The following is a 21,117-nucleotide window of genomic DNA, read 5'->3' as shown; positions in this document are numbered from 1 at the left end:
ATGAGGGACGTCATTAGAGTCAGATATGCTAAACTGGACACTTAAATGTTCAATTTGGCCTTAAAATTCATTAGTTCATAGATTTGTTATTAATGTCGTTAATAATTGGGTAAGGCCGCGTTCAGAGTGGACGAGCAAAGAGCAAAGCGGAGAAATCAAACTCATACTGGGAAATGGAGGTACACAGAGTGCTAGCAAAGAGCAAAGCAGCGAAACCAAACAAGTTTGAATTCTCCGCTCGCACTCTTTGGTCCATGTTGTGAGACCGCTCCCGTCTGAAAAAAAATTTGATTCGGTTTCTTTATCAATTCCTATTCAAAAATGTCCCCTTTAAACAAATCTGAAGAGTACCGGGCGGAATTTTTGGGCAGAAATTGTTTAAACAATTTTATCTACTCTATGTTATGTTATGTGTAAGTTTTTAGGTTGTGAAAACTGTCATTTTAGATAGCAGTGCGTGAAGTGTTTAAAGTGAGCGTGAAGTAACAATGTATTTTAAATGGGACTTACTTTTTCGCACTGTTTTTAACACACTTTCATATAATCAAATATCCTTAACTTTGGCGTTGTCATGGTGATGACATAATGAGCAATAAATTACGACAAAAGTTTTTACAGTTTTGTGGTTTGAAAGAAGTTAGAATTTTTAAATGTCAAAGTTCTAAAAATTGTAGAATAGAAATGAATTCCAGTGACGAAGAGTTACAGTTTTTTTATTTGTTTATGGTAGAGTAGATATAATATTGTATGAAACTGTGCACGAAGTACTTTTTGCGAACTTACGCGATGTATAGCACTCGCGCCGCTGTCGCTCGTGCTCTAAATATCGCGTGCGTTCGCAAAAAGCATACTTCACGAACTGTTTCATAAATAACTATTTTTAAACAAATACAAAAGATCACGTTTTTTGCTCCGGAACATATATCTTTAGGTTTTTTGGGTTATTCTAAACAAAAAAAGTATCTTGTAATTTTTCCCAAAAATTAATAGTGTTCGAGTTATAGGCGATTTAAAATCTGAAAAATGCGAAAATACGCATTTTCGTGGCTTAAAAATTCATATTTCAATTAGTATTTTTGAGGTTACCAGATACTTAAATTGATGATTAAACATTCAGCTTCGATTCTGAAGAGTGATCGCGTCTAACCTTAATTTATACCGTTGTTTTTTAATTGTTAAATATGCGTGTTTATCAGATTTTTTTGCCGGTGCGGCGCGCTCTGTTTCAAAAATCTCCCATTTCCTCCGAAAATTATTTTTTCTAGACTTTTTGGGATATTCTAAATAAAATAAGTTTGTTGACATTTTTCTCAAAAGTTAATAGTTTTAAAGTTATAAGTTAATAAAAAACTCATTTTTGGATTTTAAATCGCTTATAACTTTAAAACTCTTAACTTTTGAGAAAAATGTCAAGAAACTTATTTTATTTAGAAAATCCCAAAAAATCTAGAAAAGACAATTTTCGGAGGAAAATAGGAGATTTTTGAAATAGAGCGCGCCGCACCGGCAAAAAAATCGGATAAACACGCATATTTAACAATTAAAAAACAACGGTATAAATTAAGGTTAGATGCGATCACTCTTCAGAGTCTTGAAGCTCAATGTTTAAACTTCAATTTAAGTATCTGGCAACCTCAAAAATACTAATTTAAATATGAGTTTTTAGGCCTCGAAAATGCGTATTTTCGCATTTTTCAGATTTTAAATTGCCTATAACTCGAAAACTATCAATTTTTGAGAACATTTACAAGATACCTTTGTTGTTTAGAATGACCCACAAAACTTAAAAATATATGTTCCAGAGCAAAAAACGTGATCTTTTGTATTTGTTTAAAAAAAATTGTTTAAACAATTTCTGCCCAAAAATTCCGCCCGGCACCCTTCAGATTTGTTTAAAGGAAATTTTAAAATATTTTTAAATAGGAATCCACAAAGAGACCGAATCGGAAATTTTTTCACACGGGAGCGGTCTCACTACATGGACTACTGTGAGAGTAAAGAGCAAAAATATCCTACCGCTCCTATCCATACTGCCGAGTGGAAAATAACTAAACTCTCGTCTAGCGTAACTACCCGCTATTAGCACTTCTTTGCTCTTTGCTCGTCCACTCTGAACGTGCAATTTTTGCTCTTTGCTCGTTGCTCTTTGCTCTTTGCTCTTTGCTCGTCCACTCTGAACGCGGCCTAAGAAACAGAAGAATAGAATGGAACGACAACACAAGCTGAATGACAAGAAATAGAGTTGTAAGGGCAGCGAGAGACGGTTCCCCAATAGGAAGACGATCAGTGGGAAGACCACGAAAACGATATAACAACAACTTACTAGAGGCACATTGAAAAAACAGACAGAGCCATGTCTATACAAACAGAAGAAGATAGATTTGTATTTTTCATTTTTGTTAATTAATTGTCAACTATTCTAATTGGCATGAATAATTGTTATTTTCATTTTTTTTTGGCCTGTTATAGACGGAGAGCTAGAGGCGAGAAATCATCGTCATAAGTAATATGGAGTTTGGCATGTGAAATGTGTCTATTGTATATTGATAACTATGACCCCTTTCAGGCTGACACCTCAGTGGATACAGGAAGTAGCAATAAGGGATGAAAGGGGAAAGTTGGTGCAGTCATTAAATGTTTTCACCTTCTATTTTGGTAAACCTCCATCGATTTGCATGAAAATTGGTGAGTAGTTAGAGCATAATTCAAGAAACCAAACTGATATGGTGCCAACGTGCGCATTTACCCTGGGGGTGGATGTTACCCCTTCTCGGGGGTGAAAACTATTTTATGAAAAATAACCCCACTAATCGATAGAGGGACAAATTTTAAGCAACATTTGTTACTTCTAATTATTAAAATAAATCAATACTTTTTGAGTTATTAAAGATCAAAGATTTGAATTTTTCGTGAAATAAATGCATAATGTAGAGCGGTTTTTCGTGAATAATTTAAAAACTGTAAGTTTTATCAAAATAGTTATATTTACCAAAATTGAAGATAATAAAAAATAAAAGAGATTTATTATTCGAAAAACCTTTGAGAATTATTAAAAAGTGAGTTATAGGTGATGGAATGTATATTTTTTTCGGCTAGTACCCAAATCTAAGTATTCCAGCTCAAATAACGGGAAAACGGTGCATTTTATAAAATATATTTACTGAACACTTGTCAAAGTACTCAAGAATACCTATCAAGTGAGCTCCAGATGAAGTTTATAACATCAAAGCTAAGCAAGTAATGATGAAAATAAGAGAACCCTTCCGAGTTTTTAGGAAAATGTGAAAATTAAAACATTCGCTATTTTATATTTATTTTGAAATTTGTTAACAGAATAATTTTTTAAGGAATTTCGGGAATGAAGTTGGGATTATAATTTATTATCAAGTTCGTTTTATTACAATTTAAATATAACAAGTTAAAAATGCGAGCATTATTATAACGAAAACTTTGTTTTTATGTATTTAAATTCCTAATATGGAAAATTGCTATTATGAAAAGTTGTTTAGAATTAAAAATTATGTTTAATGTGCAATTATATCCTACTATTTAAATATTGTGAGCTATAAAGGCACTTTACTGAGCGAATTTCTTGAGAGAAATTCATATTTTTTACACATCGACTAAAATCGATACAATTTTATATAATCCTATGTGAAATCTTGGATTTTAGGCCGTGCAGATCTTTTTATGAAGAATAATTTTTGTTCGTAAAATTAATAATAAAAGAGTTATAAATGAAAATGATGATTGGTAGGTATCTCTAATTTGAGAAAAAAATTAAATATATTCTTTTTATTAGAAGAATGTAGATAATAGTTACATTATTATAATAATTATTAATTATTTAATTATAATAACAACAATTGCATATATTAGAACACAGTTTTTAATTCCAAACAATTTTTCGTAGGAACAATAATTTACAACAGTGTGAAAAAAAAGGTACTTTAATCTTGAGTGAAATTCATATTTTTTAAAATACCTTCTATAATATAGATAAAATTTGCTATCTGATGATTGAATCGTAGGTTTTAGACGATGCAGAAAGAACTTTTTATGAATTATAACTTTATTTCGTAAAATTAAAAATAAAAAAGTGTCCCGTAATATATGTGTCCAACTTAAGTAGGCACACTGTATATTATACAATATAATATACATAATACATAAATCATTGGGTAGACAGCACCAAAAATTTGTAACCTGCCATTTAACATTACTTACATTAAAATTAATAAGTAATATTTATTTATTTGATATTTCAATTCTTTTACAGTTTATATGAAGTAATATATTTTTTAAATAATGTGAAATTTTCATTAACATTTTTACGTACAGTGTCTCCATTGTAGAATTATCTCGATATCTAAAATTGCTAAAAAATCATAAATTGTTGTCCCGAGAAGCAACTTGTCTTTGAGGTCGGTTATCTCGAAGATGGTTTGAGATATCGAAATGCCGTTTTCAGATTTGGATTCAGGAGACAAAACTACATTCACAATCGGTACATAAGCTCCAGATATTGCAGGGGTGGCAGGCAACGCAGGAACGAACGAACGGACTTAGCGAATTTATAAACGAAATCAAAATTTTCGTTGAAAATACTATTTATTTTTCACTTTTGCTGTCACATTCACTAAAATCGCTATCATAATTATTTTCATCACTTTCGCTATTATGAATGTCATCATCAGCTTGCTCATCATCCATCTCATCGTCTGTTTCATTCTCAAAAATAATATCTCTAACAATCTCTGGCATTTGAGGCCCCTCAAACCATTTGAATTTATGTGTTATCTTCAGTAAGTTCCCAACCATTTTGTTCAATAACCAGATCTGTTGGATTTTTTTTATAGGCGTTCAACCAAATACTTGTAATGTATCGTGCTCGTAAAAGATGTTGATATATTATTTCGATATTTAATTGAAATTTTTCTATCGATATAAACTTAGTGGCGGTTCTAGCCAGGGGCAGGGGGGCAGCTGCCCCCCTTCAGTTTTTACAGTACTTTTGTACTATAATTTTCGTTAAAAAGGCACGTTATCTTGTTTATTCACCGGTTGTGTTCCCTTGCCCCCCACTTTTTTTGGTCTAGAACCGCCCCTGTATAAACTAAATATGTACAGAAACTGAGGGTGTCCAATAATGGGCACATTTGACATAATATTCAAATACATTTTTGCTATATTTTATATAAATGTCTTAAAACAATTTTAAAAACTTATATAAATAATATAATAATTAAGCTCCAAATTTTTGGAGCCTAAACTTTGAAAAATGTTTGTAGCATAATGTTTAATGGTATCAACTTTTCCGGGAGCTCATTTGATACATATTTCTAAGTACTTTGACAAGTGTTGAGTAAATATATTTTATAAAATGCACCGTTTTCCCGTTATTTGAGCTTGAATACTTAGATTTGGGTACTAGCCGAAAAAAATATACATTCCATCACCTATAACTCACTTTTTATTAATTCTCAAAGGTTTTTCGAATAAGAAATCTCTTTTATTTTTTATTATCTTCAATTTTGGTAATCATAACTATTTTGATAAAACTTACAGTTTTTGAATTATTTACGAAAAACCGCTTTACATCATGCATTTATTTCACGAAAAATTCAAATCTTTGATCTTTAATAACTCAAAAAGTATTGATTTATTTTAATAATTAGAGGTAATAAATTTTGCTTAAAAGGACATCGCACACATCTTATGGAAAATATAATGTCACTCAAATTCAATAAAATTTATACGATTAGATTCGTTTTAATATAACGATCAATTCTTATCATTGCGCCAACTCTTAATTATGATTAATTACGGCGCAAATTGCAATTAAAGTTTATCAAAATCACATTTTTGGAGTCCATAAAATGTTAGTTTACAATCATTATTGCTCCGAGTGCTATTCATAACAGCTTAAATCCCGCTGGGCCTAAGCGGATTAGTGAAACTAATCCGCTGATTTATGGAGTACCGAAAATCTGGGTATTTTAAAATATTTTTTCTCTCTCTAACTTATGTACCTACCCATTTGATTTCAGATTTATTTATATCATTTTCTGCTCTTATTTTTGAAAATAGAAAGTTGGCGCAATGATAAGATTTGATCGTTAATTTAAAACGAATCTATTGGTATACATTTTATTGAATTTGAGTGACATTATATTTTGCATAAGATATGTGCGATGTCCTTTGTCCCTCTATCGATTAGTGGGGTTATTTTTAATAAAATAGTTTTCACCCCCGAGAATTGGTGGCATCCACCCCCAGGGTAAAAGCGCACGTTGGCACCATATCAGTTTTATTTCTTGAGGTATGCTCTAACTACTCACCAATTTTCATGTAAATCGATGTAGGTTTAACAAAATAGGAGGTGAAAACCTTTAATGACTGCGTTAACTTTCCCTTTTCATCCCTTATTGCTACTCCCTGTATCCACTGAGGTGTCAGCCTGAAAGGGGTCATAATTATCAACATACAATAGACACATTTCACATGCCAAACTCCATATTACTTATGATGATGATTTCTCGCCTCTAGCTCTTAGACTATTAGTCTTTGATTTTTCATTTTACCGGAATAAACCACTGTTAAATATTCCTACGTTTCATCCCTGGCATTTCCAAAAAAATTTAGAAGATACTAATCAAAACTTCTACACTTAACACATTTATGCGATACTTTTTGCAACGAGTGTATTTTTTTACATGGATGCAATATTTTAGACGAATCGGTGATTTAATCAATGAAATAGTAAACAAATACGGAATTACGTGGGTTTCATCAGCTGGCAACCATGGTCCAGCTTTAAATACAATTAGTACGCCCTCAGATGTGCTCAATGAACCAATTATCAGTGTAGGTGCTTATGTATCACCTGATATGATGTTAGCAGAATACGCTATGAGGCAGAAATTGCCAGGTTTGTGAAATAATTTATGTTTATTCTATTTATTTATCAGTACGCTAGTACGGCTATACGTATGGCTAGTTAGAATACATTTCATCATCATGGCATCTACACTCCTAGCAGAGTATTTGCTGCCCTCTGTGGGCTCTTCCGGTTCATTTGTAGCGGGAAATCGGTCCGCATTAACATTTTGGTTTTACCATTGGCTGTGTGACTTGGTATCTTCTACAATATTTCTCCATTCTTTCCGTTTTTTTGCTTATGGTTACCATTCTTTAAATCAGATTTCCTTCAGGTCCTAACTTTCTGGTTCTCCTATCTGGTTTTGGGTCTTTTTCGTGGTCTGCCTGATATTGGTCTCCATTTGGTGATTTTCTTGATAACTGCTTCTGGATTTCTCCTTTCTATATACACTCACCGGCACAAAATTCCGCCACCCAAAATTTTTGATTAAGTTTGACAATCTATAACTTTATTATTTGTACTTCGATTTTAAAGATTCTTGCACGAGTTTGTAGGTACATGTATTGATGTCAATTACTATTATTCCGGTAACAAAAATTTTTTGCTTAGATGGCATTATACGGGGGTGAATGTAAGCGTTGTTTTTTCTCCTAACTTTAAAAAATTCTGTGGAAAAATTGGAGGGCTGATTTTGTTTCATACCCCTTTTGTATTATCCTGGAGGTATCACTAAGGTCTTGTTTTTTGAATTATCTGAATTTTTTTTCTTGTAAGAGCTGTAATTAAAAACACTGCTTTGAAGGTTTATTTAATTAAAAATATCAAATGCACTAAAATTAACAAAACAAAACAAATTTAACAACAAAACAAAACAATTCAATAGCGGTTATGTCCACCTCTTGCAGCAACGACTGCTCGCAATCTGTTTAGCATCTAATAAAGATGTGTTTTCCTTGCCTGGGGAATAGCCCGATATTCCTCTACCAGGACCATAACTGTACCAAATTTTCTGGAGGCCTAGGATGACGGCAAATATCTTTTTTTATTCATTCCATAAATGCTCAATATGATTGAGATCTGGGCTGCATGCGGGCCATTCTAATCTTATCAATCCAACCTCAATTGTATGAGTCATTCAGTGTTTTTATTTACAAAAAATGGTACAGCTCTTACAAGAAAAAAGATATTCGGATAATTCAAAAAACAAAATGTTGGGGATGCCTCCGGGAAAATATGACAGGACAACGCTTCCCTTCACCCCTGTACAATGACATGCAAGCAAAATTTTTTGTTACCGGAATAATACCAAACAATATGAATACATATTTCTACAAACTGGTGTAAGAATCTTGAAAATCGGAGCACAAATAATAAAGTTATAAATTGTCAAACTTAATCAAAAATTTAGGGTGGCGGAATTTTGTGCCGGTGAGTGTATGTTTTATCCTGTTTTCTCCTTTCAAAAGTTCTCATACTTAGTAGTTCATCAGCGTTCTAAATGCATTATTACCTGTTTAAATACAAATTTAGTGGGCGTGCTATTCTCCGAATTACATATTTTTCTTTCTAGGATCTTCAATATTGCTTCATCTTTCCGTGTCAGACACATTACTTCAGCGCCATATGTGATTACTGGTCTAATTGTCGCTCTGTAAATTTTCAGTTTAGTATTATTCTGAGTAAGCTTCTTATCATTGAGGAAGTTGTATTTCTATTAGGTTCTGTTTCTTGCCAGGGACCTTTCATTGATTACAATTTTTTTTTCCTGAAAGCCGTCTATTGTGAACCGGTCGTACTGCAGCCACTTGTCTTTGCCACTTGGCTCTGTACATCTTCCATTCCTTTAGGAAACCCATTCCAGAATTCTGGAACCCTGTACCAGCTTATACAGGTCTAGTGGGTGGGTGCCATATATATTTTGAGTGACTTCGATGTCTCCGTAAAGTGATTGCCGCCTTCGATCCAATGCCTTATAGTCATGCAAGATATGGTTGACTGTTTCAGGTTCTCTGTTACAGAGTCTGCAGCTCAAGCCTCCATGAAACAGCCCCATTGTATGCAGGTGACCCTTAACTGGCGCATACCCAGTGAGGAAACCTGTTATGACTCTGAGCTGATTTCTGTTTGTTTTCAGCAGTAATTCAGCCCTACTAGCACATGTCCGTCCGATATAAATCTTGCCATGTGTTTGACCGGGTATACCCTCCCAGTGTTAGTTGTGTTGGCTTCAGGTCCAGGATTTTTTACGTTAGCGAACGGTGCTTTTTGGCACTCACACGGCCAGCTCGGTACCAAGGTATTTTGTAGCTGATGAACCAATGACCTGGAACCCATACCAGTATAACACTGTTATGTTGTGCCAGTCTGTCAAGTTCTTGTTCTTGTCGACATTCCCACACTAGCCTACATTGATTACTATGCTTCTATCATTATTTCCATTAACTGAGACCCCAAGGTATTTTAAGTGTTCCACCTTTTCAAACTCATATTCGCCAGTATTTAACCTTGTCACATTAACTGTATTTTTCTTGAGCATAATATTGGGTATTTTGTTTTATTTTGACTTATTGTCAAACACCTCTTTCTTTAAACTGTTTAGGTTTCTGCTAATCAATACTATGTGGTCAACGTACGTCACAGGTTGCGACGTCGATGTTATAATTGTACCTTTTATTTCGGTAGCTCTTGTTCCTTTCCTAGCGACATTAAATAGTGAAGTTGATAGAGAGCCTTACTTCAGTTGCTATTTCTATATTTTTGCTGCCGTCGATCCTTCCGTTGTCATTTTCGTAAGCTTTATGAGTTTCATTGGGATATCTAAGTTTTTCATGTCTTCTATTAGGTCAGGTCTTATTAGGCTGTCAAATCCCTGGTTGTAGTCACATATACCGATTGAGAAATTTCTCATGGTTGGTATGGGCCTTTAATGAGAGCGACAAAGAGACATGTATTTATTATACATTTAAAACGGGCTAGAAGATATACGCCGGCAAAGTGAGGTAGTGCCAACAACCCACTTCGTGTCGTAGGTAGGGCTTTCTCAGCACAACGTTGCCAAAGTAGATTTAAAAAAGAAAATAGCAAAGTAGAAAAAATTATACTATTTAACTTTTTGTAAACGAACATAATAAACAAATTATTTAAAAGAAAAAAACGGAAGTAAAAAAATATTGTTTTCATCCATTTTAAAAAAATTGGGTACTTACTTACTTTCCGTGTCCGGAACACCAACAACTTTAAATTCTGTATTTCCAATGGTTGGCCACATAGATGGCCCTGTCATTTGCTATAATTAAGTATTCTCTGTGCAGGTCTCTCTCATCTCTATGCATGATAGTAGATGCCGGCTGGTCTGAACCGCGCCACAGTCGCAGGTATCGTCCTCCTGGTATCCCCATTTTTTCAGGTTACTAGCACAACGTGAAACTAAACGCCGGTTCTTAGTCTGTTTAGCGCTTTCCAAGTCGGATACGGTAAATTGTGTCCAGCAGCCATTTCCTCTGAGGGAGGAAAATGTGTCGCGGTAGCTGACGCTTGCCATAGGTGTATTCGGCGCGTCTTTGGCGCTTCGGGGATGGATCTTGATGTTTTCAGGAAGCTTTTCCGAGATCTTAGTCTGCTTGGCTGAGTTTGGTGGTCATATAAGGGGTGTCTTCGGTCCGTCTCCTGCTTTTTTCGTTCTACCTCTGACGTGACCTTCCTCCTGATAGGTGTTGGAGCAATTCCAGCTATGGGGTATACCTCTTCGATAGGTCTCGGTTTCAGGCAACCCGATATTATACGAACCGTTTCATTTAGAGCCACGTCGACGTTCTTTGCGTGAGCAGAGTTTGCCCATACTGGTGCTCCAAACTCCGCGGCCGAAAAACATAATGCCAAGGCAAAAGTGCGGAGAGTGTGTGGTTGTGCTCCCCATTTTGTATTAGTTAGCTTGCGGATGATATTATTTCTGGCACTTACTTTCTTCTTGACATCTTGACAGTGGTATCGGTAAGACAGAGTTCTATCCAGACGGACGCCAAGGTATTTTGGCGTCTTGTTGTGTTCCAGCATCTGACCACGCCATTCCACCTCCAGCGGCCTTCGGGCATGCTTGTTTCTCAGGTGGAAAGCACATACCTGGGTTTTTGTGGGATTGGGTTTCAGATGGTTTTTATCGTAGTATAGAGCTAAGTCTCCCAGGGCATCTGTCAGTTTCACTTCGACTTCATTGAAGGTTCTTCCCTGAGCTGCCACAGCTGTATCATCAGCGTAAATAAATTGCCTTGTTTGTTGGTGTATGGGTTGGTCGTTGGTGTATATGTTGTATAGAATCGGTGCGAGGACACTTCCCTGTGGTAGCCCATTTTTTTGGTCCCTCCACCGACTGTTCTTGGACTGGAGCGTTACGTAGAAGCGTCTATTCTGGAGGAGACATTTCACTAACCTTGTCAGTCGGAAATCCCTTGTAGTTTCGTAGAGTTTTGCGAGTAGCCGTTGATGGTTAGCTGTATCATAGGCGGCAGTTAGGTCTATGAACGCTACTCCTGTTATTTCCTTCCGTTCAAAACCATCTTCAATATGTTGGGTGAGATTAGGAATTTGACTGCAGCAGCACTTTTCGGGCCTGAATCCTGCTTGTTCTGGAATAATTTTAGTCTCCACATATTCTGCGATCCGGTTCAGTATCATTCTTTTAAAGGCCTTGAAAAGGTGGCACAAGAGAGATACAGGTCTAAAACTCTTTGTATCCGCCGGATCCTTCCCTGGTTTTAAGAGCTCTAGCTTTCCTCCAGATTTTGGGGATTTATAATGTACGGATGCAGCAATTCATCATTTTTACGAACCACTCTACGGTTTTTAGTCCAAAGTTCTTTATTTGCTCTGTTCGTATGTCGTCCAGGCCAGCCGCCTTATTATCTTTCATTTGGTGGAATTATATTATCTTTCCTCTCATCTCCTCGTAGACAAAAAGAGGTACCTAGAACATCTCTTTCTTCGTCGATATTCCGTTGAGCTCTCACCTTGTTCTTTCTTGATGTCGTCTTACCGTTCATTAGAAGGTGATGGGCTATCTGATCGGGTGTGACTTCTATCATGTTGACTGCCGGAGCAGCGGGATCGTTGTCAAGATTCCGAATCAGCTTCCAGGCACGTCTGCTGTTTTGTTTCATGTCCAGACTCGTGACCAGCTTGCACCACCTCTCCGTTCTGTTGGCGGATGTCGCATGTAACATTTCCTCCCCAGCCTGTATTGTCGCTTCCGAGAAAGGGTCTTCTTCATATAGCTGTTCGTATCTTTTAATTAGGGGTTTAGATTCTTCATTGAGCCCCGCTATGTACTCGGTTCGCCCAAAAAATTGGGCGAACTGCGAGTTGAGCGAGCGAGTTGAATTATATTTCAACGTTTTCACATTTTTTTAAAATGGATGAAAACAATATTTTTTTATTTAAGTTTTTTTCTTTTAAATAATTTGTTTATTATATTCGTTTATAAAAAGTTAAATATTACAATTTTTTCTACTTTGTTATTTTCTTTTTTAAATCTACTTTGGCAACGCTGTGCTGAGAAAGCCCTACCTACGACACGAAGTGGGTTGTTATCGCTACCTCGCTTTGCCGGCGTATATCTTCTAGCCCGTTTTAAATGTATAATAAATACATGTCTCTTTGTCGCTCTCATTAAAGGCCTATACCAACCATGAAAAATTTCTCAATCGGTATAAGTTTCAATGTATTTTGAGAGTCGTTTGTCTGATTAATGATGTCAATATTTCGTAGCAGCTCTTTACCAATATAGCTTCTCTATAGTTGTTGCATTGTGTGGGGTAATCTTTCTTTAGAATAAGAAATATCCACCCTGTTTTCCATTCTTCGGGCATTCTTTCTTCTTCCCAAATCCTTATTATTAGGTTATATAGAATACATTTAGTACATAAAATACATAAAACTTTCCATACAAAATAAGAACCTTAGAATGGAAATAATCACATACATTTCCAGGTACTCCTTATACTTGGTCTTCCAGAGGTCCAACCATTGATGGAGGAATAGGAGTTCATGTTTGTGCACCTGGTGGTGCAATCACTTCCGTACCGAACTGTACTTTACGGTACTCCCAACTAATGAATGGTACTTCCATGGCCTCACCGCATGCAGCTGGAGTAGTTTGTGTTCTGTTGTCAGGATTAACACAACAAAAAATACCATTTTCTCCCTACATTGTTCGCAGAGCATTGGAAAATACAGCGAAACATTTAGATGGAATTGAAATACCTGCTCAAGGGAGTGGGCTAATACAGACAGAAAAAGCGTATGATTACCTTATGAACTTCCATGGAGAAAATGACAGAAATATTAGGTTTCAAGTGCAATGCGGTTCGAATAATTCAAAAGGAATATATATTCGGTCAAAGGTACATACTCAGTCTCAGTCGTTTAAAATTAGTGTTGAGCCACAGTTTTTAAACTCTGAGGAGGTTCCAGCACATCATAAGATTTATTATAACCAAAAATTTGTCTTAACTTGTGGCGCTGAGTATGTCAGTTATCCTACTCACCTAGATTTATCAAACGTCGCGAGAATGTTCGCCATAAAAGTTGACACTTCTGGCCTACGTGAAGGCTTGCATTGTACTGAGCTAAGTGGATATGATGTGAAATGTATAGAGAAAGGTCCTCTTTTTAAAATACCTATAACCATAATCCAACCAATTGAAGTTAAGCCGCCTAAGTATCAATTCGGTGTTAATAATGTTCGCTTTGAACCAAATACGATCAAACGGCACTACATTACGGTGCCAAAGACAGCTACCTGGGCAGTATTGAAACTCCTATCAGATGAAGATACAGGAAGATTTGTTATTCATGCTTCACAGCTTGTCCCTAAACAATACTGTAAAGCATTGGAAATCAACAAAACGATAGCAGTTACTTCCAAATGTGAAACAATATTAAATTTCCCTGTGCGAGAAGATCTCATTCTTGAATTAGTTATAGCGAAATACTGGGCCAACGTAGGGGAAGCTCATTTAGACTATTCGATCTCTTTCTGGGGCGTCAAACCAAATCAGCCTGCAGTGACAATGCATTCAGCTGATGGAATTCATACTGTGGAAGTGAAGACTCTCCAAGGGGAAGATATTGCACCTTCGATCAATATAAAAGCTGCCGTCCAGATTGTCAAGTAAGTAATGCAGATTATATGTATGAACTGAATAGTTTACACCTTCATTTTTACATTTATTTTGATTTTTTTTATTTATTTATTTGGTAAGACATATTTTTTTGTACACACTTATGACGACTGAGTGACAGGGAAAAGAAAAGTATTTTTGAAGTGTGTAAAATTTAATTCCTAGCTAAGCGCTTTCGGCTTATAAAGCCATCTTCAGAGCTATGGTCAATAATTTCAAAATACCACTATGAAGAGAGGGATGATCCCATGTAATGCGAATGGCCATTCTGCCATTTCCATGATCAATATGATCCGAAAGCCATGATCAAACTTTTTTAACGTGTTTTTTGTGATAGTCCTTTGTGCCGTTCTAGATGTTTCTTAAACTAATTTTTCTCAACCAAACATTAGAAAGTTTTAAACTTCGAACACAGTTTTTTATTTTAATAAATAGCTGTATAAGTTAAAAAATGTTTTTCAGTTAGTGCACGTTCAGAGTGGAGAGAAGAAAGAGTGCGGCAAAGAGCAAAGCGGTGAAATCAAACTACTGCTGAGAAATGGAGGTACACAGAGTGCTAGCAAAGAGCAAAGCGGCGAAACCAAACAAGTTTGATTTCTCCGCTCGCACTCTGTGGTATGTTTCCGAAAAATGAATCTCGATATCCTGATAGCTGAAGTGTTTCAAAGAAAGCTGTTATGGGATCAGAAAGATTCCCTATTCAGATGACGACGATGAGTTTTTAAATTTATATTTTTATGCAATTTTATAATTAAATAAATATTATGTAACTTAATAATTATTATTAGTTCTACAGTGTGGCAAAACCAAATAGAATAAATTCATTATTTCGTAAACCGACGACTTTAAGAAAAAATCCCGAAACAGGTCGGTTTTTATTTTTAAATTATGATTTTTTGGCATTTACATACTAGTGACGTCATCCATCTGGACGTGATGACGTAATTGATGATTTTTTTAATGGGAGTAGGAGCCGTATGCTAGCTCATTTGAAAGGTTATTCAATTCTCTATGTAGTAATATAAGCATTAACATAATTATACAGGCTGTCCAACAAAATTCTTATTGAATTAAATTAGAAGAAAAGAAGAATGTGTGTAATTGATTTAATTCAAAATACATTTTACTGCTCTCAGAAATCAGAAAAAAAAAATTTATTTCTGAAATAAACATGGCTTTTCGTATTAATTAAGTATTCGAACTGCCAAGGGTCAGGTGGGTGGCAGCTTGAACCTTGAATTTAAGCGAAAAGCAATGTTAATTTTTCAAATAATCATTTTTTTCTGTTTTCTGACAGTGGTTAAATAATGGGTATTTTGAATGAAATAAATTACATACATTCTTCTTTTTGTTTAAATTAACTTAATTCAAAAAAAATTTTTTGACGCTCTATATAAATAATTATGTTAATGTTTATACAGTAGACTCTCTCTATAACGAACACGCTTATTACGATGTTTCGCTTATAATGAGGTACACTAGATGTCCCATGAAATTACTATTGAACTGAACACCTCTGTAACTAGGCATATTTGGATATAACGAGGGAAAATGAAATCGTAAAATATGTATCTTTTATATTCTTTATCTATTTTTAGCGCTTTAATGGCTATAAGTAAATACCACAACTACCTGTATACATAAATCCTCAACATATGTGCGGTTATCGAGGGTAGTGCTGTAATAAAATCCACCGCCTACCTATAACAAACTTCTTCCTGTTCTGTTTATCTATTGACCGATACTGAATATTGTAAAAAAAATATAATTTATGATGGCGAAGCCTTATTGTCGAGGAAACAATATTTAGCAATTTATATTGCTCCAAGCCAATGAATGGCTTCACTATAGAAAGTTAATATTTTAGAAAACTGTATACAGTAGACTCCCTCTGTAACGGGAACTGAAATGGCAGACTAATTACCTCGTTATACGCGGATCTCGTTATATCAGAGAACAATAATATTGTGCATACATATGAATATACAGTTTTCTAAAATATTAACTTTATATAGTGAAGCCATTCGGAGCAATATAAGATGCTAAATATTGTTTCCTCGACAATAAGGGTTCGCCATCATAAATTATAATTTTTTAGAATATTCGGTATCGGTCAATAGATAAACATAACAGGAGGAAGTTTATTATAGGTAGGCGGTGGATTTTATTACAGCACTACCCTCGATAACCGCACAGATGTTGGGGATTTATGTATACAGGTAGTTGGGGTATTTACTTATAGCCATTACAGCGCTAAAAATAGATAAAGAATAATAAAGATACATATTTTACGATTTCATTTTTTTTCGTTATAGAGGTGTTCAGTTCAATAGGAATTTCATGGGACATCTAGTGTACCTCGTTATAAGCAAAACCTCATAATAACCGTGTTCGTTATAGAGAGAGTCTAATGTATTCATATGTATGCACAATATTATTGTTGTCTGATATAACGAGATCCGCGTATAACGAGGTAATTAGTCTACCATTTCAGTTTTCGTTATAGAGGGAGTCTACTGTATTACTAAATAGAGAATAGCTAGAGAATCTAGAAGGTAATAGATGAGCTAGCACACGACTCCTATTCTCATTTAAAAAATCATCGATTACGTCATCACGCCTAGATTGATGACGTCACTAGTATGATATATATGTCCAAAAATCATAATTTAAAAATAAAAATCGACCTCTTTCGGGATTTTTTCTTATTGCCGGTTCACGAAAAAATGAATTTATTCTATTTGGCTTTGTCACACTGTAAAATAAATGATAACTTATGATAAATTAAATATCTTAATTATGACAATGAATTCATTAAATATATGTGGCATACCAAACTTACAGTAAGACATTCAGCAGGTAAGATGGGTTCTTGTTGAAATTCTTCCATATCTTGGCCAATTATTAATTATTTGTTTTGGATTTTTTCGAGTAGGTAGTCAAAAGTCTCCATATTCACCCTGAAATATGCTTTTAATTTGACGGGATCCTCCTGTAGCTCTTTGAATAAATGGCGAAATTTACCTCGATTACCGCGGGATTGATTAATACGATGAATTCTCTAACATTTTCCGCGAGTCAGAAAGTATTGCGTTTTCAATTAGGAGTTTTCGAAAAAAAAAACGAAAATATCTATCTATGACTGCCGGGTGGGAAAGAACTAAACTCTCGTCTCGCGTAACTACCAGCTCCCACTCTGGTTTAGCATTTCTTTGCTCGCACTCTTTCTTCGCTCCACTCTGAACGTGCACTTATGCATAGGATCCCTCTCTCTTCGTAGTGGTATTTTGAAATTATTGACCATAGCTCTGAAGATGGCTTTATAAGCCGAAAGCGCTCAGCTAGGAATTAAATTTTACACACTTCAAAAATACTTTTCTTTTCCCTGTCACTCATTTTTCTATTTACCTTCTATTGTGATTTTTTAATTTTAGTCAACCTATTCTGGGTCCCTGCTAAATGTGACTAAAAGCGTAATAGGCAAATAACATGTGGGTTTCGCGAAGAAAAGTCAACTATACTATCCATCAAATATTCCTTCTAAGACAAGCTTTGGAAAAAAACACTAGTATGGAATTGATGCTCACCACTTGTTTGTGGATTTTAGATGTGCCTATGACAGTGTCATAGGCACGAAAGTACGTGTTAACGATCAGCTGTCGGAGGAAATTGAAATCAGACGTGGAATGAGACAGGGATGCGTGTTGTCGCCGGTTCTTTTTAATGCCTACTCGGAAGAGATCTTGAAAAAAGCTCTGGATGGTGAAACAGCTGGAATAAAGGTAAATGGAGTTCCCATTAACAACATTAGATATGCGGATGACACTGTCATCTTAGCTGAAAATATTGGGGATCTTCAGAGGCTGGTGACCAGAATAGCAGAGTTTGGAGAAGAATATGGGCTAACAATGAATGTCAAGAAGACAAAGTTTATGAGAATATCGAAAACTCAAAGAAATAACGAAAATCTCGTCATCAACGGATCCAATATCGAACGAGTCGATCAATATGCATACCTTGGAACAATGATCAACTCCACAGGAGATTACTTAAAGGAAATCAAAATCAGGATAGAAAAGGCTAGAGCAAATTTTAACAAAATGAGGAAAGTGCTCTGCACAAGAGATTTGAAGTTGGAGCTAAGAGTTAGGTTGGCTAGGTGCTACGTTTTCTCGACTCTGTTTTATGGAATGGAAGTTTGGACCTTGAATGCTGCATCAATGAAAAAACTAGAATCATTCGAGCTGTGGGTGTACAGAAGAATTCTGAAAATATCGTGGACAGAACACGTTACAAACAAAGAGGTTCTGAGAAGGATGAATAAAGAAATGGAAATCCTAAATACCATCAAAACAAGAAAATTGGAATATCTCGGACATATTTCACGTGGAGAGAGATACAGCTTGCTCCAATTGATTATGCAGGGAAAGATTCAAGGAAAGAGAAGCATAGGGCGACGCAGAATATCGTGGCTGCGCAACCTGAGAGAGTGGTACGGATGTACATCAAATGAACTTTTCAGAGCAGCCATCTCTAAAATACGAATAGCTATGATGATTGCCGACCTCCGCCGCGGAGATGGCACTTAAAGAAGAAGATGACAGTGTAGACAAAAACGCAGTATACAAAGTAATGGTAGAATTTAATATCCCAATACACTTAGCGAAATTGGTGAAAGCACTCATCTCAACAGTCGAGTGTAAGGTTAGAGTGCAGAACGCAGTATCAAGAATGTTCCAGACCCAAACAGGACTTCGAGAGGGAGATAGTCTATTGTGCCTTCTATTCAACATTGCGCTAGAAAAAGCTATTAGAGAATCTGGAATAACAACAGGAGGAACCATTATTAATAGTAGCATACAGCTAGCATAGTACTGCATACTAGCGTATGCAGACGACATTGATACCATAGCAAGAAGAAAGGCTGACCTGGTCCAATCGTTCACAGCATTAGAAGCAGCAGCAAAAAGAATGGGGTCATTGCTTAATACTAATAAAGCTAAGTATTTGAAGGCCACAAACAATAATCAATTAGAAAAACCCGAAAATCCAACGGTTGGAATATATACTTTTGAAGGAGTAAGAGAGTTCATATATCTAGGCTCACAAATTAACCAAAGTAATACACTAACTTCAGAAATTAACAGTCGGATAAATCTAGCAAATAGAGCGTACTATGGATTAAAGAAACTTTTAACATCAAACAGTCACAAAAATAGTCCTGTCGCCAGGGGGGGTACAACGGCCTCCTTAATTCAGATGGACTTACCCAAGTTTCTTTTATATATTTTGACCCGTAGAATACGAATTTTTTGGGTAACAGTTGATCCGGATGTCGATAAGATTGTTATAGACAAAGAACTTGAGGAATTACATAACAGCGATTTCTCTCAAAACAAAACATCTTTTTGTATTTTTTGGGTCATTCTAAGCAAAAAATGTTCCGAGAAGTTTTTTCGTAGGATGCATAGTTTTCGAGATAAACGGGGTTAAACTTTAAAAAAATCGAAAAATTGCAATTTTTGAACCCGAATAACTTCTGATTAAAAAATAAAATAACAATTCTGCTTACCGCATTTGAAAGTTCAAGTCAAATTATATCAGTTTTGATTATTTGCATTGCTAAAAATTTATTAGTTTATTGTTAAACAAAGCTATAAACACCTAGTGCGTGAGTGATGTTTTCAATGATTTCTCATTTAAAATCGAACGAGTAGGTAGAGTAGCTACAAGTGCAAGCAAGGCAATTTCTACGTAGCATCCGTTAAAACGCATGTATTAGGCACGGGAAACACCATGTTTTTATAGCTTTGTTTAACAATAAAAAAATTAATTTTTAGCAATGCAAATAATCAAAATCGATATAATTTGACCTAAACTTTCAAATGCGGTAAGCAGAATTGCTACTTTATTTTTTAATCAAAAGTTATTCGGGTTCAAAATTTGCAATTTTTCTACCGCATTTGAAAGTTCAAGTCAAATTATATCAGTTTTGATTATTTGCATTGCTAAAAATTTATTAGTTTATTGTTAAACAAAGCTATAAACACCTAGTGCGTGAGTGATGTTTTCAATGATTTCTCATTTAAAATCGAACGAGTAGGTAGAGTAGCTACAAGTGCAAGCAAGGCAATTTCTACGTAGCATCCGTTAAAACGCATGTATTAGGCACGGGAAACACCATGTTTTTATAGCTTTGTTTAACAATAAAAAAATTAATTTTTAACAATGCAAATAATCAAAATCGATATAATTTGACCTAAACTTTCAAATGCGGTAAGCAGAATTGCTACTTTATTTTTTAATCAAAAGTTATTCGGGTTCAAAATTTGCAATTTTTCGATTTTTTGAAAGTTTAACCGCGGTTATCTCGAAAACTATGCATTCTACGAAAAAACTTATAGGAATATTTTTTGCTTAGAATGACTCAAAAAATATAAAAAAATGTTTTGTTTTGCGAGAAATCGCTGTTATATAATTCCTCAAGTTCTTTGTTTATAACAATCTTATCGACATCCGGATCACCTGTTACCCAAAAAATTCGTGTTCGACGGGTCAAAATACATAAAAAAAACTTGGGTAAGTCCATCTGAATAAAGGAGGCCGTTGTACCCCCCCTGGCGACAGGACTAAAAGAACAAACATATTGATATACAGAACTCTAATCAAGCCCGTCCTGACTTACGCGTCAGAAACGTGGACGATAACAAAAAGTAAAAAAATTCCACGAGGAAAAAATTTCCTGTAGTTGGCTGCATACCATTTATTACAAAAAACCATAAAATCCTTCATAAAAGGTATATTTGTTAAAATCCCTATACAGAGTACATCAAGAACATAACTAGTTTTCAATCGGTTGACCGATCGTCATCAGTGTTTGCTCGGAATCCAACATGCTAACCACCAAAGTAAAAAATATTTGGGTAAAAACCCTTTACAAATAATCCGTCATAGTAGCACAGAAAATTGATGTGAATTTAAACTTGGATGTTTAAAATATCCAATGTTTCCTGCTCTAGGTACCATTGAGCTCAAATTTGACTTCACATTCACATCATG

General features: G+C 35.2%; 1 protein-coding gene across 4 annotated transcripts in view; it reads left to right on the top strand.

Moving 5' to 3' along the window:
- Positions 1-21,117, top strand: part of LOC126893198 (tripeptidyl-peptidase 2) — a 113,025-nt gene that overhangs the window by 27,861 nt on the left and 64,047 nt on the right. For all 4 annotated transcript variants that reach the window (XM_050663158.1, XM_050663161.1, XM_050663159.1 and 1 more), the window contains 2 exons: positions 6,735-6,931; positions 12,866-14,048. In XM_050663158.1, coding sequence (XP_050519115.1) covers positions 6,735-6,931; positions 12,866-14,048 — 1,380 coding nt within the window. The remainder of the gene's footprint in view (positions 1-6,734; positions 6,932-12,865; positions 14,049-21,117) is intronic.

The sequence above is a fragment of the Diabrotica virgifera genome, chromosome 10 (genome assembly GCF_917563875.1).
Source record: "Diabrotica virgifera virgifera chromosome 10, PGI_DIABVI_V3a".
NCBI classification, from domain to species: Eukaryota; Metazoa; Arthropoda; class Insecta; order Coleoptera; family Chrysomelidae; genus Diabrotica; species Diabrotica virgifera.
Note: the sequence above shows the minus strand (reverse complement) of the source record. Positions and strands in the feature narration are given on the sequence as shown.